A 16,606-nucleotide genomic window follows, 5' to 3' on the forward strand; every position below is an offset into this window, starting at 1 on the left:
CTACAGTCCCCCATCAGCACTTATATCTGCACTTACCTTGCACTTGCCACCAGTGGCCGATTTTATCTTATTTATTCAATTATCCCATGTACTGCACTTTCCCCTCTCCCTTCCCCCACACACTTTTCCCTTTCTCCCTCCCTTGCACATGTGCGATAGGAATGACACCTGGCCTAGTAGGATCGTTGTTCTGTCCTCCCCTTTGTTCCCCCTCCCTTGCCTCATCGCGCCTTGCAACACTTGTGTATAGGCGCGTTATAAATGCCATATCATATCATATTGTTAATCCAGCTATAAAACAAATTGATTCTCCTCTAATTTGTTCATAAATAGTGCTTTTCAAAACATTACGTATAACTAGAAGAATGCAACTAACCTTTCTTACAATACCTTGTGGAATTCTATTTGTTCCACCCATTGGATTGAAAAATGTCATGCTTCTTCTTTTGACTGTTTGCACAAATTTGGCAAAAAATAGAATGTGTTTATTCAATACCTCAATACTCATGACTGAATATTACCAGCATTTAATCTCTGTTATTCCTACCCTGGCCTTTACTACTGTCTTGTATCCTGTATCTTTGTCCACGTTTCCCCATGTTTGTCATAATTACTATTCAACATAAAAATTCATTGATCCTATCTTACTTAACTTATTTATGATCTATTGTATTCGTTTTGATACTTGAGAGTATATAATTGTTTCAGAAATGGTTTACCTGCTCTTTTACTATTTGCTTATACAAGAATCTAATAACAATTTCTAAACAGAAAAAAAGAAAAAAAACAGAAAATGCTTGCAGTGCCACTGGAACTGATGTTTCAATGTAGTTGGAATATTTATGTAGCTTTTGCTGCTGGGAAGCACATTTCCCCTCCAGTAGTTCCACACACCCCAGAATGGTGGTGCTGGAAACTGGAGGGGAGAATGTAGGCTTTCAAGTCAACACTATCATCTGCACAAGCTCTGAATCAGCCCCTAGTAAGTGTGTCAGAAGGAACCTGAGCTATCACCACCCCCTTGTGGTTTCTCTTGAAATATGTACATAGCTTTCAACCATGTGTGTCCAAAAGTGGGTGAAATCACCCAATTTTGTTTTTGGCGGGTGAGACGCCCATTGGAATGAATGGGTGTGCAGGAGGCTTGGCGGGTGAGTCAGCTCTTTACAATGCGGGTGACACCCGCCAAAAGCGTGTGAGTTGAGAGCTATGTTAGGAAGCAATTTAATTGATGGCTATCAGATTAAACATCCAGGTTATCCCAGTTCCGCTGATTCCAATTTAACAGCTGTCTCCGACTCTTAAGGAACATTTCGGAATCATTAAGCTTCTGAGTCCACAAGATAAGACCACTCTCGGTTGTTTGTTTCCGCCCGTTGCTAATTCTTGTGCGTGTTCGGCAATTCTCGGCTCCTTGCTTCCGGCACGCTTCGTTTCCCATCCCGAGCAGGTTCGGTGGTACTCGGCTCTCCTCGGTAACGGTCGCTGTGAGTTTAAATGAGCATTGGCAGCCGGGGGCCGCCGGCGTGAGTCTAGTACCCTGACCGCCACCGAGTGCTCTGAGCTGCGGGCAGGGAGGCACAGGGGAGAGGATGACGGTGCTGCAGGAGCCCGTACAGGTACGGCTAACCAAGCCCTAGCAACCGGGCCTCCACACCGTCAGCCAGGCCGGGCCTTTGAGCTTCTGCTCGGCCACTGCAATCACTCGATACCCCGGTCTGAGGGCGAGCAGCCGAGGCCTAGGTGCCCGAGCTCTTGTGGCGGGCACAGCCCAGGCCCGAGGTTCCTATGGCTGCTATGACCAGTCTGCCTGCCAGGAAAATACTGTGGGAGTGTCATGGGGGTATTACACGAGAAGCCCATCATCACTGACCCGGTACTTGCTGCTCCCATTAATAAAGAGCGCTGGTTACTACCTGCTAACTATCCAGTGAACTCATGCCTGCCTGGCTTATAGTTTTAATGACACATCTCCAATCAGTACATATAGAAAACGATAGTGTGCTCGTTTTTTGGTCTACGCTCTCAAACGAGTAGTACGTGTATGGTTAGCAAGAAAATGTTATTTTCTAACATTTACTCGCCTCTATTCACCCACAATGTGCCTTCATCATTTCTATGTGTGCACCTCTGCCCCCATGAATAAGTTTATAACCTGCTTCTCCCCTGTGTAGACTTTCCAAGGAAGGCAGTGACATTTTGTCAGCCAGTGTTTTACTCTTAAGATTCTGAAGTAAAATGCTTTACAATGCAGTTATATTGATCGTGAACTAATTGTTGAAGAGCGATATGAACATGGTTGTCTGCATCCTCAATGACAAAGCCTTGCTTGTGGGCGGGGGTAACATTTTTTTTTTAATGTTGAATCTCTAAAGTAAATAAGCCAACAGAATCCATGCACCACACCTACTACAATGCTTTTGTAAGAAAACCTACCCCGCTTTTTCTATACATTGCCCCCTGGATAGATGAGTTTGTCACATTTCCTGATATCACTTGTAGCTTGCATTTATTATTTTAAATGGTATATAAGCAAGCATGAATGTTTGCACATTGACATGGTGGACTGATGAAATTGGTGTTATAGAGTTAAAACGATATTTTATTTCATTGATTGCACGTTCTTCCATTTCTGCAGGGAATGCCTTGACTTATGCAGTCTTAACATCGCCCAATTGGCATTTGAGTGCATTATTCCACTCAGATTGTGTAGTTTTAAATGGTACACATTATGGCGACTTCTGTTTTGGTGTGCCACATTTAATACTATTTGTGTAACTTGAAAAAACGTTGGGCTCTTTTTTAGTTTCATTAACATTTCAGCTGTGTTTTTCAAGATGGCACCACAGATGGTCCCCACTTCTGTACTGCCTTAATTTCCCGTGAACTTTATAAAATTAATTGGTGTTTTTTTTGTCAAGGAAAATTATTTTACCTGCAGACTATATATGTACACATTCATGCACTTTCTTGCTTCACATACAGCTCAGACTTAAGTTTTCCTCCCCTCTCCTGCTGACCACCTGGCTGTAACCTGATCTGCACTGGTTACCTGGACAAACTCTGATCTTGGGCCCAGGTCCTCCACTGCCAGTCTCACACTTGCACTGCCTGTCTGGCACCCCCCCCCACCCCCGGACTTGGGCACAGTTTCTTATCCCTGCAGGCCCCCTATTAGCACTTGACACCTGATGTCTGCACTTCACCTTGCACTTGATGGCCGTTACCCTACTTATTGCTATTATCTATTCCCTTGTACTGTACTGCCCCCCCCCCCCATCCCATGCACTCGCAATATGAATGACACCTGGGCTAGTAGGATCGCTGTCTGTCCTCCTTTTGTTCCCCCTCCCTTGCCTCGTCGTGCTTTGAAACACTTGTGTATAGACACGTTATAAATGCCACATCATACATGATCAAAAAATGCAAGCTAGTAATGAAGACCACATACGTTTATTACAGGAGTCAGAGCATGGTACATTTCATGCTTATTCTGACTCGCCACAATCTGTTCTCGTGTCAATAGTGTTTTTACATTTTCAAATTTAGTTTTTTACATTCTTTGAATCTGCACTTGCATGGATCCACGCACACGAGAATTGGGGCACACCCAATTTACTTGTATATCTTACAAGTGATAACTTTTGTCCTCCATATTTGACACGTTATCCCACGAATGGCATTAACTTGGAATTATTTTAAATATGTCAAGTTAATTTTTTCAAATGTGGATGGTTGGGATTCTGATTCTTTCAGAGTTTTCCTTTTGCTGTTATGGGAATAATACTATGGTTTAGAAAGTGACTATATGCCAAGTTCCTCAGAAACGTGGCAATGTATGTGTCTAAACACGTTTTCTAAAAAAGAAATGCCCACTGCCATAGGTAAAGGGACCTCCCCATTTAATGCCGGTGGGTGGGAGGAGCGCCGGTTCCGGAGCACCAAGCTTCCTTCCAGCAGGTAAGTGGGGAGAGAGGGGATGGGGAGAGGGAGCAGAATCTCTTTGGAGGTGCGAAGGAGGATTGGGACATAGGGAGGCTCCCAGTTGCCTCGCCACAATCAAGATGGCACCACCCAGAGAAGGGCCTTGGGTGGCTGGAAGATGCAGGCAGTACGGTGTTCTCACCTGCATTTCCAGCCACATGATTAGCTGATTCCCTTTCCTAGGTGCAAATAAGAGTCCTGTTGGGAATCGAATAAGGAATTGATGACCAACCGCTAAAAGCAGCTCCTGGGCATCCTGTATCAGAGTGAGTAGGAGCTACCTCTGGGGAACGAGGACCTAGCGTGCCACAAATCTAGCTCCCACATGAGATGTAAAACATCATTGTATTTTGATCACACAAAACCCATTGTTTCTCGCATGTTCCATTATACAGATTCTCAAACAGTTAATGTCGCGTAGGTATGTGTCTATGGTACCAGATGACCCAGGAGTCCAAAGTAGTTCCTGATGGCTGTTGGCGTTCAACCGCCCAGGCTCTCCTGAGTTATAACAATGTTCTAAATAGCTTCCATCAATTCCGAACCCTGTGATGGTAATGTCTTCATGTGTATGTTTACCTAGAGCAGGAACAATATATACCTCACTTTTTGGGCAAAAGTTCAGCTTCAAGTGGTGCCAACTTGGGCAGAAAAAACTGGCAATGATTTTACAGTAAGCAGCAGCATTACCTCATTAAAAATCCACTCAAGAATGACTTTGTTTGCATCACTCATCACCAACTTCATTATTTCTTATTGTTGTTGTTGGACCTTTATTCGACACAAAGCCAACAGGTGCGCAAACATCACAAAATACCTAGTTTAGGTTCCTACCAGCAGAAACATCACGGAACCGCCAGTACTGTTGACAACAGTGCTGGTGCTTCATTGTTCCCTTTCCCATGGAGTCCTATGGGCAGCCCTACAGATCGGCCACTTTTACTCCCTAAAAATTGGAAAATTCACCCTAAAAATAGGGAGTACAAATACTCCCAATAGAAAAGACATGTAGAATCTTGCGCCCTTGCTTTCACCCTCACAGCTCTGAACTGCCTGAGAGGAAGAAGTAAACATGTATCTCTTAATGTGCATGAACAACTAGGTGCAAAGAAATAAATATTTCTGTTTCTCAATTAAACCATATATTTTTTACTCGCTTATAAAATACTCACATTGGAAATTGGACTAGCATTTTTACTCCCAACTTTAAAAAATGTGTAGAAAAATACTCCCATTTCCAAATCTTATCTGGCGCCCTACCTATGGGACTCCACGGCAATGGGAACTTCTCCAATGCCCAGAATATCCTGGTATTACCTGGATATCGGGCAGCGGAAATGGTAAACTGAGGTTGCCGGTAACCTTGTAATGAGGGTTATTTTCTTGTTTAAAGCAAGAAAAACATGTCTTAGCCTGCATCTTTTACGTTTCTAGAACCGGTTTAATAGCGCCCCCACCATGTTTGAAGTAGAATTTTTCCAAAGCTCCACTGTTCTTCTCCTTAGCCTTCAGCAGCTGGTAGGCCCATCCAAGGTTACTTGCAAAGTGCATGCCCAGAAAATTATACCAGGTCCCCTGTTCTAACTCAATGCCCCCCTATTCTTAAATGCAGTGCTTTACATTTGGAATTTCTGGGACTGAATACCATGGATAATTGACATTAATTTCCAGAGGTTAAATTCTGAGGGCCTTCTATCATTGCCTATTGAAACCAAAGGTGGATTGAAGCCGAGATGTGTCCTTGCTTCCATTATTGCAGATATTAGTGCAACCCTTTAAAAAAGCCCATTGCTTTCTTCCTAGGCTGGACTCCCTTATTGATAACTGGCTGCTATATGTAGATTATCTAATTTATTGGATCAGACGCTGATCGGCTTGCAGTGTCAGATCTCGGGATTTCAGCAGTATGCATTGGAAAAGGAGTTGACTGTGAGTACAAATAAAGCGAAGGTTATGATTATGAAACCACAAAAGAATAAACTAGTCCCAGTATTCATATGTTCATTCTCGAACGGGAATCTAGAAATTGTCTCTGCGTTTGTGTACCTAGGTTTTTTAAATATCCGCTAATCTCAACCTACAGATATGTATTTGAAACTTCATTTTTTTTTTTTTTTTTTTTTTTAAACTGCCTTCGTAAGCTTAAATGGTTGATTTTCTGGTCTCCCCTTACTAACATTTTATAAATTCAAACGTATTCCAGTGATTCGGTGCTTACATATGGATCGGAGACTATTTTAAGTTGGGAGAGAGTGCCATGGTGTGGTCTTGAAGGTTTTTTCTGGAAACGGGTGTTATTTCTACCTATGGGAACGCCCACTTCTTTGGTTCATTTTGAACTTGGCTTGTTATCAATTAAGGCAGTGGTTGCATGGAAGGTTTTGTCTATGCCTGTGAGGACTCGTTATACAACCGTTTTTTTCCAAGTAGCCAACGGTAGAGTTTTTTAAATAACTGAGTGGAGACGTGCGTGTAAATTGGTTAACCTTGACCTCGCTTGAGTCTTCCCTGGAGCTTTTCATTACTAATCCTTTAGAGATTAAAAAGTGGCTCTGGAAAGCTTATTGGGTTGAAGAGCTTGCTTCCATCATTATATTGTATTGGATGAGACAATGCACAAGCTTACAAATTATTTGATAACATTTCCGGATGCCCGCTGGAGACAGTATTTTTTAAAATGAAGATTCAATCTTTTAACTTCTAATGAGATTTTGGGTTGTATAAGTCAAATTACACGATGCCAGAACTGGTTGTTTTTGTAAATCTAATGAAATTGAAACCTTAAGATGCTTGGCTCTTGAATGTGTTAGTCTGATGGAATGTAGATGCAATTTCTTGGTGGCCTCGAGAGGACTTCAAAACATGTTCTTCAGAAGTCTTGCGGCACATGTTGCCTGAATATCCCCAAATCTCATGGAAAATCAATCTGACATTTTTAAAATTAAATTTCAATGAACATTTAGGATCTGCAATAGTTTTTTTTGCAAGTGTTTTTGACATAAAACACTTTAAGCTGCTAATGTTATTTAATCAATTGACTTTATTTTATTTATTTGAATTTATAAAGCATGCAGCGGCCCTGAGGGATCGTGGCGCTGTTAAAGAAAATGTACTTGTATACAGGTTACGTGGCAGAGCAAACATTACATGGTTCATAACATAAAACATAACGGTTTGTTCCTTGGTTACAGTGGAACACAATACAGTATAATCTAATTGAATAACTTTGTTTTCAAGGCTTTTCTGAAGATACTGAAGGTTTCCTTTCTGAGTTTGAGTGGTAATGTATTCCAGTTTTTAGGTGCTAACATCGCAAAACTGGCACCACCGGCTTTGGCTCTTTTGAAAGCAGGGACTGAAAGCTGGTGTGAGTATTGGTCCCGTTTGGGTCTGTATTCGGCGCCTGGTGAATTTGTTCCGAGAAATACGGAGGTGCGCACTGAGAGGCATCTGTGTGCGATGGTGAGGGTCTTTAACAGTATGTGCTCATTTTAACTCAGAGCCAGTGGGCATTTAATCTGGCTTGAGAGATAGCCTCTTCTGGGAATGTTTAGTGCCGCTCTGAGGGCTTTGTTTTGTGTGATTTTGCAATTTGAAGATGTTGTTAGATGAAGTGCAATAGTCCAACTTAGCACCAATGGTGGCTCTGGCAATGTTAAGGAAGTTTTTGGAGGTGAGGTTTTACTCCATTAATGATTTTGGTTGTGGGCTGCGGGCGATGCAATAGAACTGACTTGCCGCTTCATTGATGGGGGTGGAGTCGAGGTGCACACCCAGAGTTTTTACTGCAGCAGAGACTGTGATTACAGTATTCTCAATGCTGAAGGTGCTGTATTGACTTGTCTAGTTTGTTCAGAATTTCCTTAGGACCCACCAGAAGTATTTCTGTTTTGTCCCCGTTAAGGCATAAGCCGTTAGCCGTCATCCAGGCCTGGATGATTGCGTAGGTTTCCTTGAGAGTGTTAAGGTCTTGCTTGTAGGAGCCGGATAGCGGGAGGAGAATTTTGCATATCATCGGCATAGTTGGTGAAGGCAATGCTGTGCCCGTCCAGATCATTAAAGAGGGGCAATGTGAAGAGATTGTAGAGGTTTGGGGAGGTGCATGAGCCTTGTGAGACTCTGCAGTCTATGTGGGATCGAGTGGCCGAGGCCTCGTCGGAGAAGACCCTCATGGTTCGGCCTTCCAGGAAGGATGTTATCCAGTCTGTAGATTCTTCAGAGAAGTGAGCAACATCTGTGAGGTGTCTACATAGGATTTTGTGGTCGACCAAATTGAAAGCGGCTGACGGATCCAAGAGAAAGAGGTGCAGGCTTGCCCTTATCCATGGTTTCCAATAGCTGATTCTTCAGGTCTACTAAAGCTGACTCTGTGCCATGGCAAGGACGGAAGCCAGATTGCTTTTCCCCCAAAATTCTGTGCAGTTCCAGGTAAGCCTGGATCTGCAGGTATGCAGCTTTATCTAGGTTTTTTAGCAAGAAGGGAACAGTGGTGATTGGCCTGTATTTGTTGGGAGAATCAGGATAAAGATTTCTTTGTTTTTGTAACGGCGGAACCCAGGCTTCCTTGAGGGATGGAGGGACGAGACCTGAGGCAAATGCGGCATTGATAAATTGCTGTGAGAAAGGGAGCAAGTGACTCAGCACAGTCTTTGATCAGGCTGGCTGGGCAGATGTCTCCCTTGCAGAGCGATGGCTTGATATGTCTCATGATCGCTAGTACTTCTGATTCGGTTATGTCTTTGAAGGCAAAGTGTTTTGGGCTTTTGTTTGGTCGTGTGTGGCTTAGTACTGGCCCAATGACTGGCTATGGTTTTCTGGGCAGAGGCCTTAAATGGGACTTGATTTTTTTCCTGAAGGTTGCTTTATTTTGTCTAGCATGGCGTGTTGAATATTGTTACACCACACCTTGTCTTTCACTGTTTGTTGTGTGGAAGTGGGAGGTATGACAAGCTCTTTGAAGATTGCAAACAGCTCTTTAGACTGAGATTTGGCATTGTCGATTCTAAAATTAACTGAGTAGGCTTTGGCTGCTGAGATGGCCTTTTTGTTTGGCGATTGTTTTGTATGCCTCCCGTGTGGAGTCAGAGGGGCTGGAATGCCATTTAGTGAGCGCTGCACGTTTAAGGGCTCTTGTGTCCAGTAGATCTTGCGTGAACCATGAGTTGACGTGTTTAATGGTTTTGGCATTTTCTTTTTCTCAGCAATGTGGCAATAGCATCTATTGCTCCCTTGAGGGTGGTATTAAGAGCTCGACTAATTCTGAAGGATTATTAGAGAAAGGGGGATTTAGCACAGTGGCTTCTAGGTAAGGTAGAATTCTATCTTTAGTGAGTAGTCTGTTTTTTTTTTTATTTATTTTTTTTTTTAAGATCTGGTCATGGCCACTGGCATAGGTGTGCTGGGTTTAGTAGCTAATCTGGGTGGAAGGTGGAAATGTAGGAGATGATCAGTCCCCGTTGTGGTGCATTGGAGCGGATTTCAGCTGCACAATTGTGATAGACTATCCAATCCAGTATACGACCTTTAGTGCGGGTTGGGTCTAACTTTTTGGATAAAGCCCATGTCTAAGAGGGCTTTGGCAAAGGATTTACTTTTCTTGTCTCTCAGGTAATTGAATCCCAAGTTAAAATCTCCTAAAGTATTGATCTCGTTTTGTTTATATACTTTATTTTATATTATGTAATGGCAGTTGCTTTTTTTTTTAATGCAATGTGTAACTTGTGAAACGTTTAACTTGTGAAGTTTATATATCATTTGTGAAGTTCAGCTGATGAACTATGACGCAAAGAAATAAAACAATATTAAAGCTGTTGAGCTCCTCACATACTATCAATGGCAATCCTTTTGCATTATCCTTTTAGTACCAGTAAGGGGACAGCTGGGTTCAGACACTGAATCCTTTTTTATTTCTGGATCCTAAAGTTAACCTGCATAATCGCTGCCGGGAATTCTAATTACAGTTGATCTAGAACACTACCAGTAGCAAGCATTGGCAATCCCAGAAGGTCTGATTTTTCTGTGATGTATAGTGTCTTTGGACTTACCTTGAAGAAATGTTTTCTGCACATGTTCAGTGTGCAAGTTGGAAGGATTTGCTTAGTGATGATGGGTTGTGGAATTGGTCTCTTTGGTTAAGTCTTATTTGTTTACCAGCATGTAAGCAGTTTCTAAGTGCTTGCAATTTAAAGTGATTTGACCGGGATAATGCAAATTAGTTGAGCCCCTTTTTTGGCAAACTCTTGGTGAAGCTGGTCATCTTCCAGCTTATCCACCACACTGAATCTGTTGGTTGTCTCTCTACACGCCCACCAGTTTGGCTTCAGAGCTGCCAGAGGCACTGAAACTGCATTCTTGAACACCTATGGAGACTTGCTCTCTAATCACAATTCCAACTCTCCTTCCATTCTCATCCTTCTTGGACTTTTCTCTGCCTTTTTTGATACGGTCAATCATGTCACCCTTATAAATCGGCTTTGTGATACCCTTGGCATCATGGACCTGGCTCTGGACTGGCTGACTTCTTTTCTGAACGACCATCACAGGTTCCACTGGGCCTTTTCTCTCCTCCATCTCACTCTCGACCTGTGGTGTCCCTCAGTGCTCTATTCTCTCGCCTTGGCTTTTCAATATTTACCATGCCCCCGCCCCTAGCCCATTTGATCTCTGCCTTCTCTCCCAAACTTTTAATGTTATGCAGATGACATTAACTCTCCTTCAAGCTTCCCTGCTGTGCCTCCTCTCTCGTTCCTGTCGGTTTGCTTTTCAGGCATGGTGCCCTGCTAACAATCTCTGCCTTAATGCCAGTAAGACTGAGATCCTTCTCATTGGGCTACAGCTGGCCTCAAGCCCAGGGACCGCATCTCTCAGCCCTAAAATCTCTCCACTCTGCTGGGTGTCATCAGTTTGGTAGCACCAGATATTCGAAATATTTGCACCCTCAGTGGGTGCGGGAGCCAATCGGTTTGCTCCAAACCCGGGCTGGATCTACCGATGCAAGCCTGTGTTAGGAGCAAGCACTCTACACACCCGCCTCTCCACCTGTTTCGGCTATCCTCCCTCCAAATCCCTCCCCGGTCCCCTCCACCTGAAAAGGGCTGTTCCGCCCGGGATGCACAGGCTTCTTCGCTTCCTGTTAAGCCATGGAAATGGAAGAGGGTCCAGGCTGGAACGGCATCGGGTCCCGGCGTGACAGACCGGTGTAGCCTGCGGAACGCATGATTATTGCCTGTCATTAATATATTTTCATTTTTTAAGTTTGTTTCTTTATAATACAAATACTTTATTGTTCAAAGCACAGACCTCCCTCCAGTGCAGCAGAGGGCTGTACAGAGTATGGGTAGCCATTGTTTGGGCTGTCATCTTTTAATTGTAGCACATTACTGAAGGTTGAGATCTGTAAACCTTTTTGTAGCTACCATTTTTCGTGAATGAAGAGAAAACTTTAAATCTTATTGGCAGTCTTCACCTCCAGCAGTGCTACAGAATAGGTGCTCTTCATGCCACTCACCTGAACACATCACCTCATCGTAGGTGCCATAAAGGGTCAGACATGGCATACCTATTTACTACCAAATTTATGGGAGTTTAAATAGGCCGGTATGAAGTTTCTCTAGATCCAAGTTTTAAATAATAAACAGCTATTTCTGTCTTTTCTAGTTTGCCTGATTAACGCTGGCTTCAGGGAATCCTGTGTACCTGAGACACCTAAAAAAGGTTTCTGTGACCCATTGTTGAAGAAGCCAGGCCTCAAACTAGAATGTGCAGGCCAATTTTAGACCCACTTCTAATGCGCTGTTTCTTTTAAAAATATTGGAAAAGGCGGCTACTTTCCAGTTACAAGAATATCTGGAATCATCTGAAAAACTGCATCGTAATCAATCTGGGTTTAGAACTGGCTATGGGACTGGAAGTGCACTTTTAAACATGAAGAATGAAATGTTTCAGGTTATGCATAGGGGCAAGGCGGGGCTGCTAATGTTGTTGGACTTATCAGTAGCCTTCGATATTGTCGACCATGGTAAACTATTGGCTGGACTGGCCCTAGAGGGCACCTATTCCACTCAGGCCATGACCTGGTTATAGTCTTTCCTGACAGGCCGTAAATCTTGTATAGTGAGGGGTCATGCTTACGCCCCAAACGAATTAGAATATGGAGTCCCACAGGGTGCGGGCTTATCCCCCTCCTTATTTTATCATCTTTTGGCGCTCCCTTTGTGAACTCTTAGACAGGCTGGGGGTGCATTTTACAAACTGTGGATGACACCCAGCTTGTCTTTGAGTTTAGCGGCATGTATACAGAGGATGCGGAACACATAAACAAAGTTTACTCAGCAATTCAATACTGGATGGCCACAAATGGGATGTGCCTGAATGCCACTAAAACGGAGCCCATGCCATTTGGATCCCCTCAGACCAGCTCTAAATTGGACGGCCATTATGAGAGCTTCTTTATTGATAAACATGCCATTAAAACGGTAGATCGAGTTAAAACATTGGGTGTCATTTTTTACTCCTTTTGAACTCTAATTTTCACATTGACCAGGTCTGTAACAAAGCACAATATCTTCTCCGGCTACCCGAGAGGGTGAAACCATATGTAACAGAGGCTAATTGCAAGACCCTTGTGCATGCGTTAATCATGCTGCGGATTGATTATTGTAATGTTCTAATGATTGGAGATAGTAAAAATTGTATGAGGGGCCTCCAGGTTCTCCAGAACGATGCTGTACGCATAGTCAAGGGGATTCCTAGACATCAGCCTATCGCGATACACAGGAAGAGCCTACACTGGCTCCCAGTGGAATCATGAGTCCATTTGAAACCTTTGACCATTGTTCATGGATGCCTGTGTGGCAAGGCCCCGGACTATCTGAAAGATTGTGTTGTAATTCCGCATCATCCTAGATTCACTCGCTCAAGTGAGTCAGTGCGCCTATCTGACCCAATAAGTAGAAGAATGAGGGGCATGGGCAGATCATTTACTGTCTGTGCCGCCACTCTGTGGAATCAGTTGCCCAAGGAGCTCCGGTCCGAGACCAACTTCTTGCGATTCAGGAACAGGCTATTCTTTTTGAGTAGCTCAGGTGCTGCTTATGCCTACTGGCTGCTATCTTTTCCCACTCTTGTTGAGTTCTCAGCGCTCTGATTCGTGCGGGCTTTGGCGCCTCACAAATCAAAGTTCTTTAATTATATTCTTTTCTTCAAATGGCTTCTCTAATTTTGGACTATAAAGGAACCGAGGTGTTGAGACACTTATTTTCACCATATTACTCTGCTTGGTTGCCTGGAGAAGCCCAGAGATCGTCGTCGGCCAAAGAACACCATTTTGGGTCCTAGGCAAGTCATACCTAGTGGGATGACGACCTCTGGTTAAATGAAGGCCTTGTAGCATATCTATATATTTTGTTGGTTTTGGAACATGTTGCGCTGCATGTGCCTTCGACCTGATATTTTATATTATGCGTTCTGATAATAGAAAGCTTGCCATAACTGTACTTTTTTAATTGTAAGAACTGGTAATTCCATTGGGCACCTTTCCATTCCATTGCCTTTTCAGCCATTGCAAAAGGAGGGGGTGGTGACCATAAGCAAACCAGTCTTGTTCCATCACCCAAAAGAAGCCCCCCCTCCAGACCAAGTGCAATGCCATGTCTGTTGCACCCGGGAGGGTTTGCACCTTATAAACAGTCCAACAAGCATGTAACTGCAGTCATGATTTGACATGTGCATATCAAGATGTGGGTCATCTTTTGGGAGTCGAGCAGCAACCCTTTATGCAACCTAGCAAGACAGTAACACCAGCGCCCAGCTGAGGAGAGGGCAGGAGCCCTTCTCCCTTCCCGTGGATCATCACTGCCAGAACTGAAGGGACCCTGCAACATCGAGCCCACGAGGCCGCTTCGCTTCAGACACATACTGTATTGTGTCACCACCAACTCAATAATTGTGGTGAGAACCACCCATGCACATTAGCACTGCTGTTGTGCTCCGATCCGCATGATGTCTCTGAATTTAGACCATTCTGCCTGCCGCCTCGTTGCTGCCGAGCCATTGCCTGATTTCAAAATGGCCGGCACAACGCGGCAAGAAAGCGAGGTCAGCTTCGTGGTTGCCTGGTAACAGGCCTCCTTATTGCCAATCAGGATCGCAGTAAGATGGTAGTCTTCCGGCGGGGAAGGGCAAGGAAAAGGCCCTGACTGCATACGTGCCGCATCGAAATGAAACGCTGTCCTCAACTCAGACTTTCACAGCTCATTATTGACCACAACTACGAGCCCAGGCATTGCATCACTCTAGTAGCCATAATTCTCTGCATTGCCGGAGCATAAACCATCACCAACATGTGCGTGTACCTCTAACCTAACCCTGTCACCTCCTATTTCATGACTTGATTGATTTGTTGCCTCGCAAATGTTCCTACTCATCAGCTTCCCTGCTCTGCATGCCTAACTACAACTTGCCTATCCAGCCACCTGGCTAACACAAACCGCCCCCTCCCCCACCCCCCCCCCCATTCTGCCTGCCCGATTTGTGTTTTGAACTAGGCCTTTGCCCGATTTGTGTTTTGAACTAGGCCTTTGCCTGATTTTTATTTCAATGTAACATTTTATTGGCATTTATAAACGGAGGCTTCATTATTCTTTGTGACATGCTTTTGAGTGAAACATAATAAACAAAAAAAAGAAAACATGCCTCAACTGAGGTAAAAAGAACAAAAGACAAAACGAAAGGGGAGAAAAGAATGGGGGTGAGTTCTGGGGTGATCCGGGGGAGAGGTCGCGTCAGTCTCAGATCGAAGTTACAGGGTATGGGTGCTGTGGTTGCGATGGGGTACGCCACCATGTGCGCCGGTTCAGGGGCCCGCTAGGATGTTACTCCATTTTAGTTAGCCAGCGGAGCGCTGGAGGTTGTCTGGCAACTCCTGGGAATCTTTCCACAAAGTCCAGGAATGGGCCCCAGGTGCTGTGGAACTTGTTGTGGTTGCCCAGGCGGATGGCGATAATATTCACCGCTGCGGCGATGTCCCAGCATTTGACCCACCACACAGGAATTGCTGGGCCTTCCTGGAGTTTCCACAGCTTGGCGATTGAAATCTTGGCTGCGGTCAGTTGGTGTGTGCAGAGGTCCGCCAGGTTGCCGGTCATCAGGAGCTGTCCTTCTCCCGTATCTCCCAGTAGGACAATTCTTGGGTCCCATGGTATTGATAGGTCTGTGATCTGTCGGATTTGCTCCAGGACCTCCCTTCAGAACTTCTCTGCCTTCGGGCAATCCCAGAGAAGGTGGAACCACGTTCCTGTGTCCGTGCAGCCCTGCCAACAGTGTGGCGGGTTAGCGGGGTTGCATTTGTGAAGGATTTCTGGTGTCATGTACCACCTGCAACAGACCTTAATGGCTCCCTCTTTGTTGTTACGCATTTAGAGGTCTTGTGGGTTCTTCTCCAGATGCGCTCAGAGCTGGTCCTGTCTAGTTCTCGGCCTAGGTCTCTCTCCCACTGTGTCATGTAGGGCTGCTTAGAGTCTGGGTCTGCCCTGTCCAGCAGCCTGTACAGGGTGGAAATCTTCCCTCTGGGTGGGATTGTCGTTAGCGTGAGCTCCAGTGCTGACAGTTTTCTGTGCCCATGTATTCTCATTTAGTCATGTGACAACCAATGACGGAGCTGGGTGTAGTGAAACCTCTTGGTTTCTGGTATCTGGAATTTTCTCTTGCAATCCTCGAAGGTGAGTAGATAGTCTCTCCTTCGTAGAAGTCCGCTATGCGCTGCAAGCCGCCTGCCTTCCACTTAGAAAAAACATTCTGCCCTTGGCCTGGGGTGAAGTCTGGGTTCTCCCAGATCAGAGAGCGGACCCACTGTGCTCCTGCAGTTCCACCTCCTTGCCGCCTCTTCCAGCTGCTTACCGTGTTCCTGGTGGTCGGGAGGAGGAGGGGATGGACTTTTGGGCCATATGATGTGTGGGAGGGATCCCAGTGGGTATTGGCTCCAGTCCTCCTCCGGCATTAGCCAGCGGGGCTTGTTGATGCCAGGTTGCCACATGAATGCCGCCGAGAGCTGGGTGGCTAGGCAGTACCTTTCGACCTCGGAATCCCAGACCTCCGGACCCGGGGCTCCTAAGTAATACTTTCCTGGCTACTCGGGGCTTCTTGCCCCCCCATCCCCCACAAACACATTTTAGCATATTTGCTTGCAGTTTCTGTTTGGCTTGTTTGGGTATTGCTACAGGGAGGGCTTGGCAGTGGTAGAGCAGTCTAGGGACCAAATTCATCTTAAGTGCTGTGATTCTTCCTAGCCAGGATATTTCCTGATTTGCCAGCGGGCCAAATCCGACTGCAGGTCCTTCAGCAGGGGCGGGAGGTTTAGTTTGCAGGTGCGTTCTGCTAGCTTCGGTAGATGGACGCCTAGGTAATTTAAGTGGGATCTGGCCCATGGGATTGGGAGGCAGGCCGCTATAGAGACCAGTGTTGCTCTTGGAATGTTGATGCCCTGTGCTGTGGACTTCGTGGGGTTGATTGTGAACCCTGATGCTGACGTGAAGCTGCTTAGCTCCTCCTATAGATCAGTGAGGGATGTGCTTGGCTGCGTAAGTGTTAGCAGTACATCGTCGGCGTATAGGGCCGCTTTGTAGGT

General features: G+C 45.0%; 1 protein-coding gene across 2 annotated transcripts in view; it reads left to right on the forward strand.

Annotated features, from left to right (window-relative positions):
• Positions 1-1,441: 1,441 nt before the first annotated feature.
• The window catches only part of CDC27 (cell division cycle 27), a 1,618,725-nt gene continuing 1,603,560 nt past the window's right edge, over positions 1,442-16,606 (forward strand). The window contains exon 1 of one of the 2 annotated variants that reach the window (XM_069634092.1): positions 1,442-1,619. In XM_069634092.1, coding sequence (XP_069490193.1) covers positions 1,593-1,619 — 27 coding nt within the window. In that variant the 5' untranslated portion in view covers positions 1,442-1,592. The remainder of the gene's footprint in view (positions 1,620-16,606) is intronic. The other variant, XM_069634093.1, reaches the window with a different exon arrangement.

This window comes from Ambystoma mexicanum, chromosome 13, assembly GCF_040938575.1.
Source record: "Ambystoma mexicanum isolate Mex_15411 chromosome 13, UKY_AmexF1_1, whole genome shotgun sequence".
Taxonomy (NCBI): Eukaryota; Metazoa; Chordata; class Amphibia; order Caudata; family Ambystomatidae; genus Ambystoma; species Ambystoma mexicanum.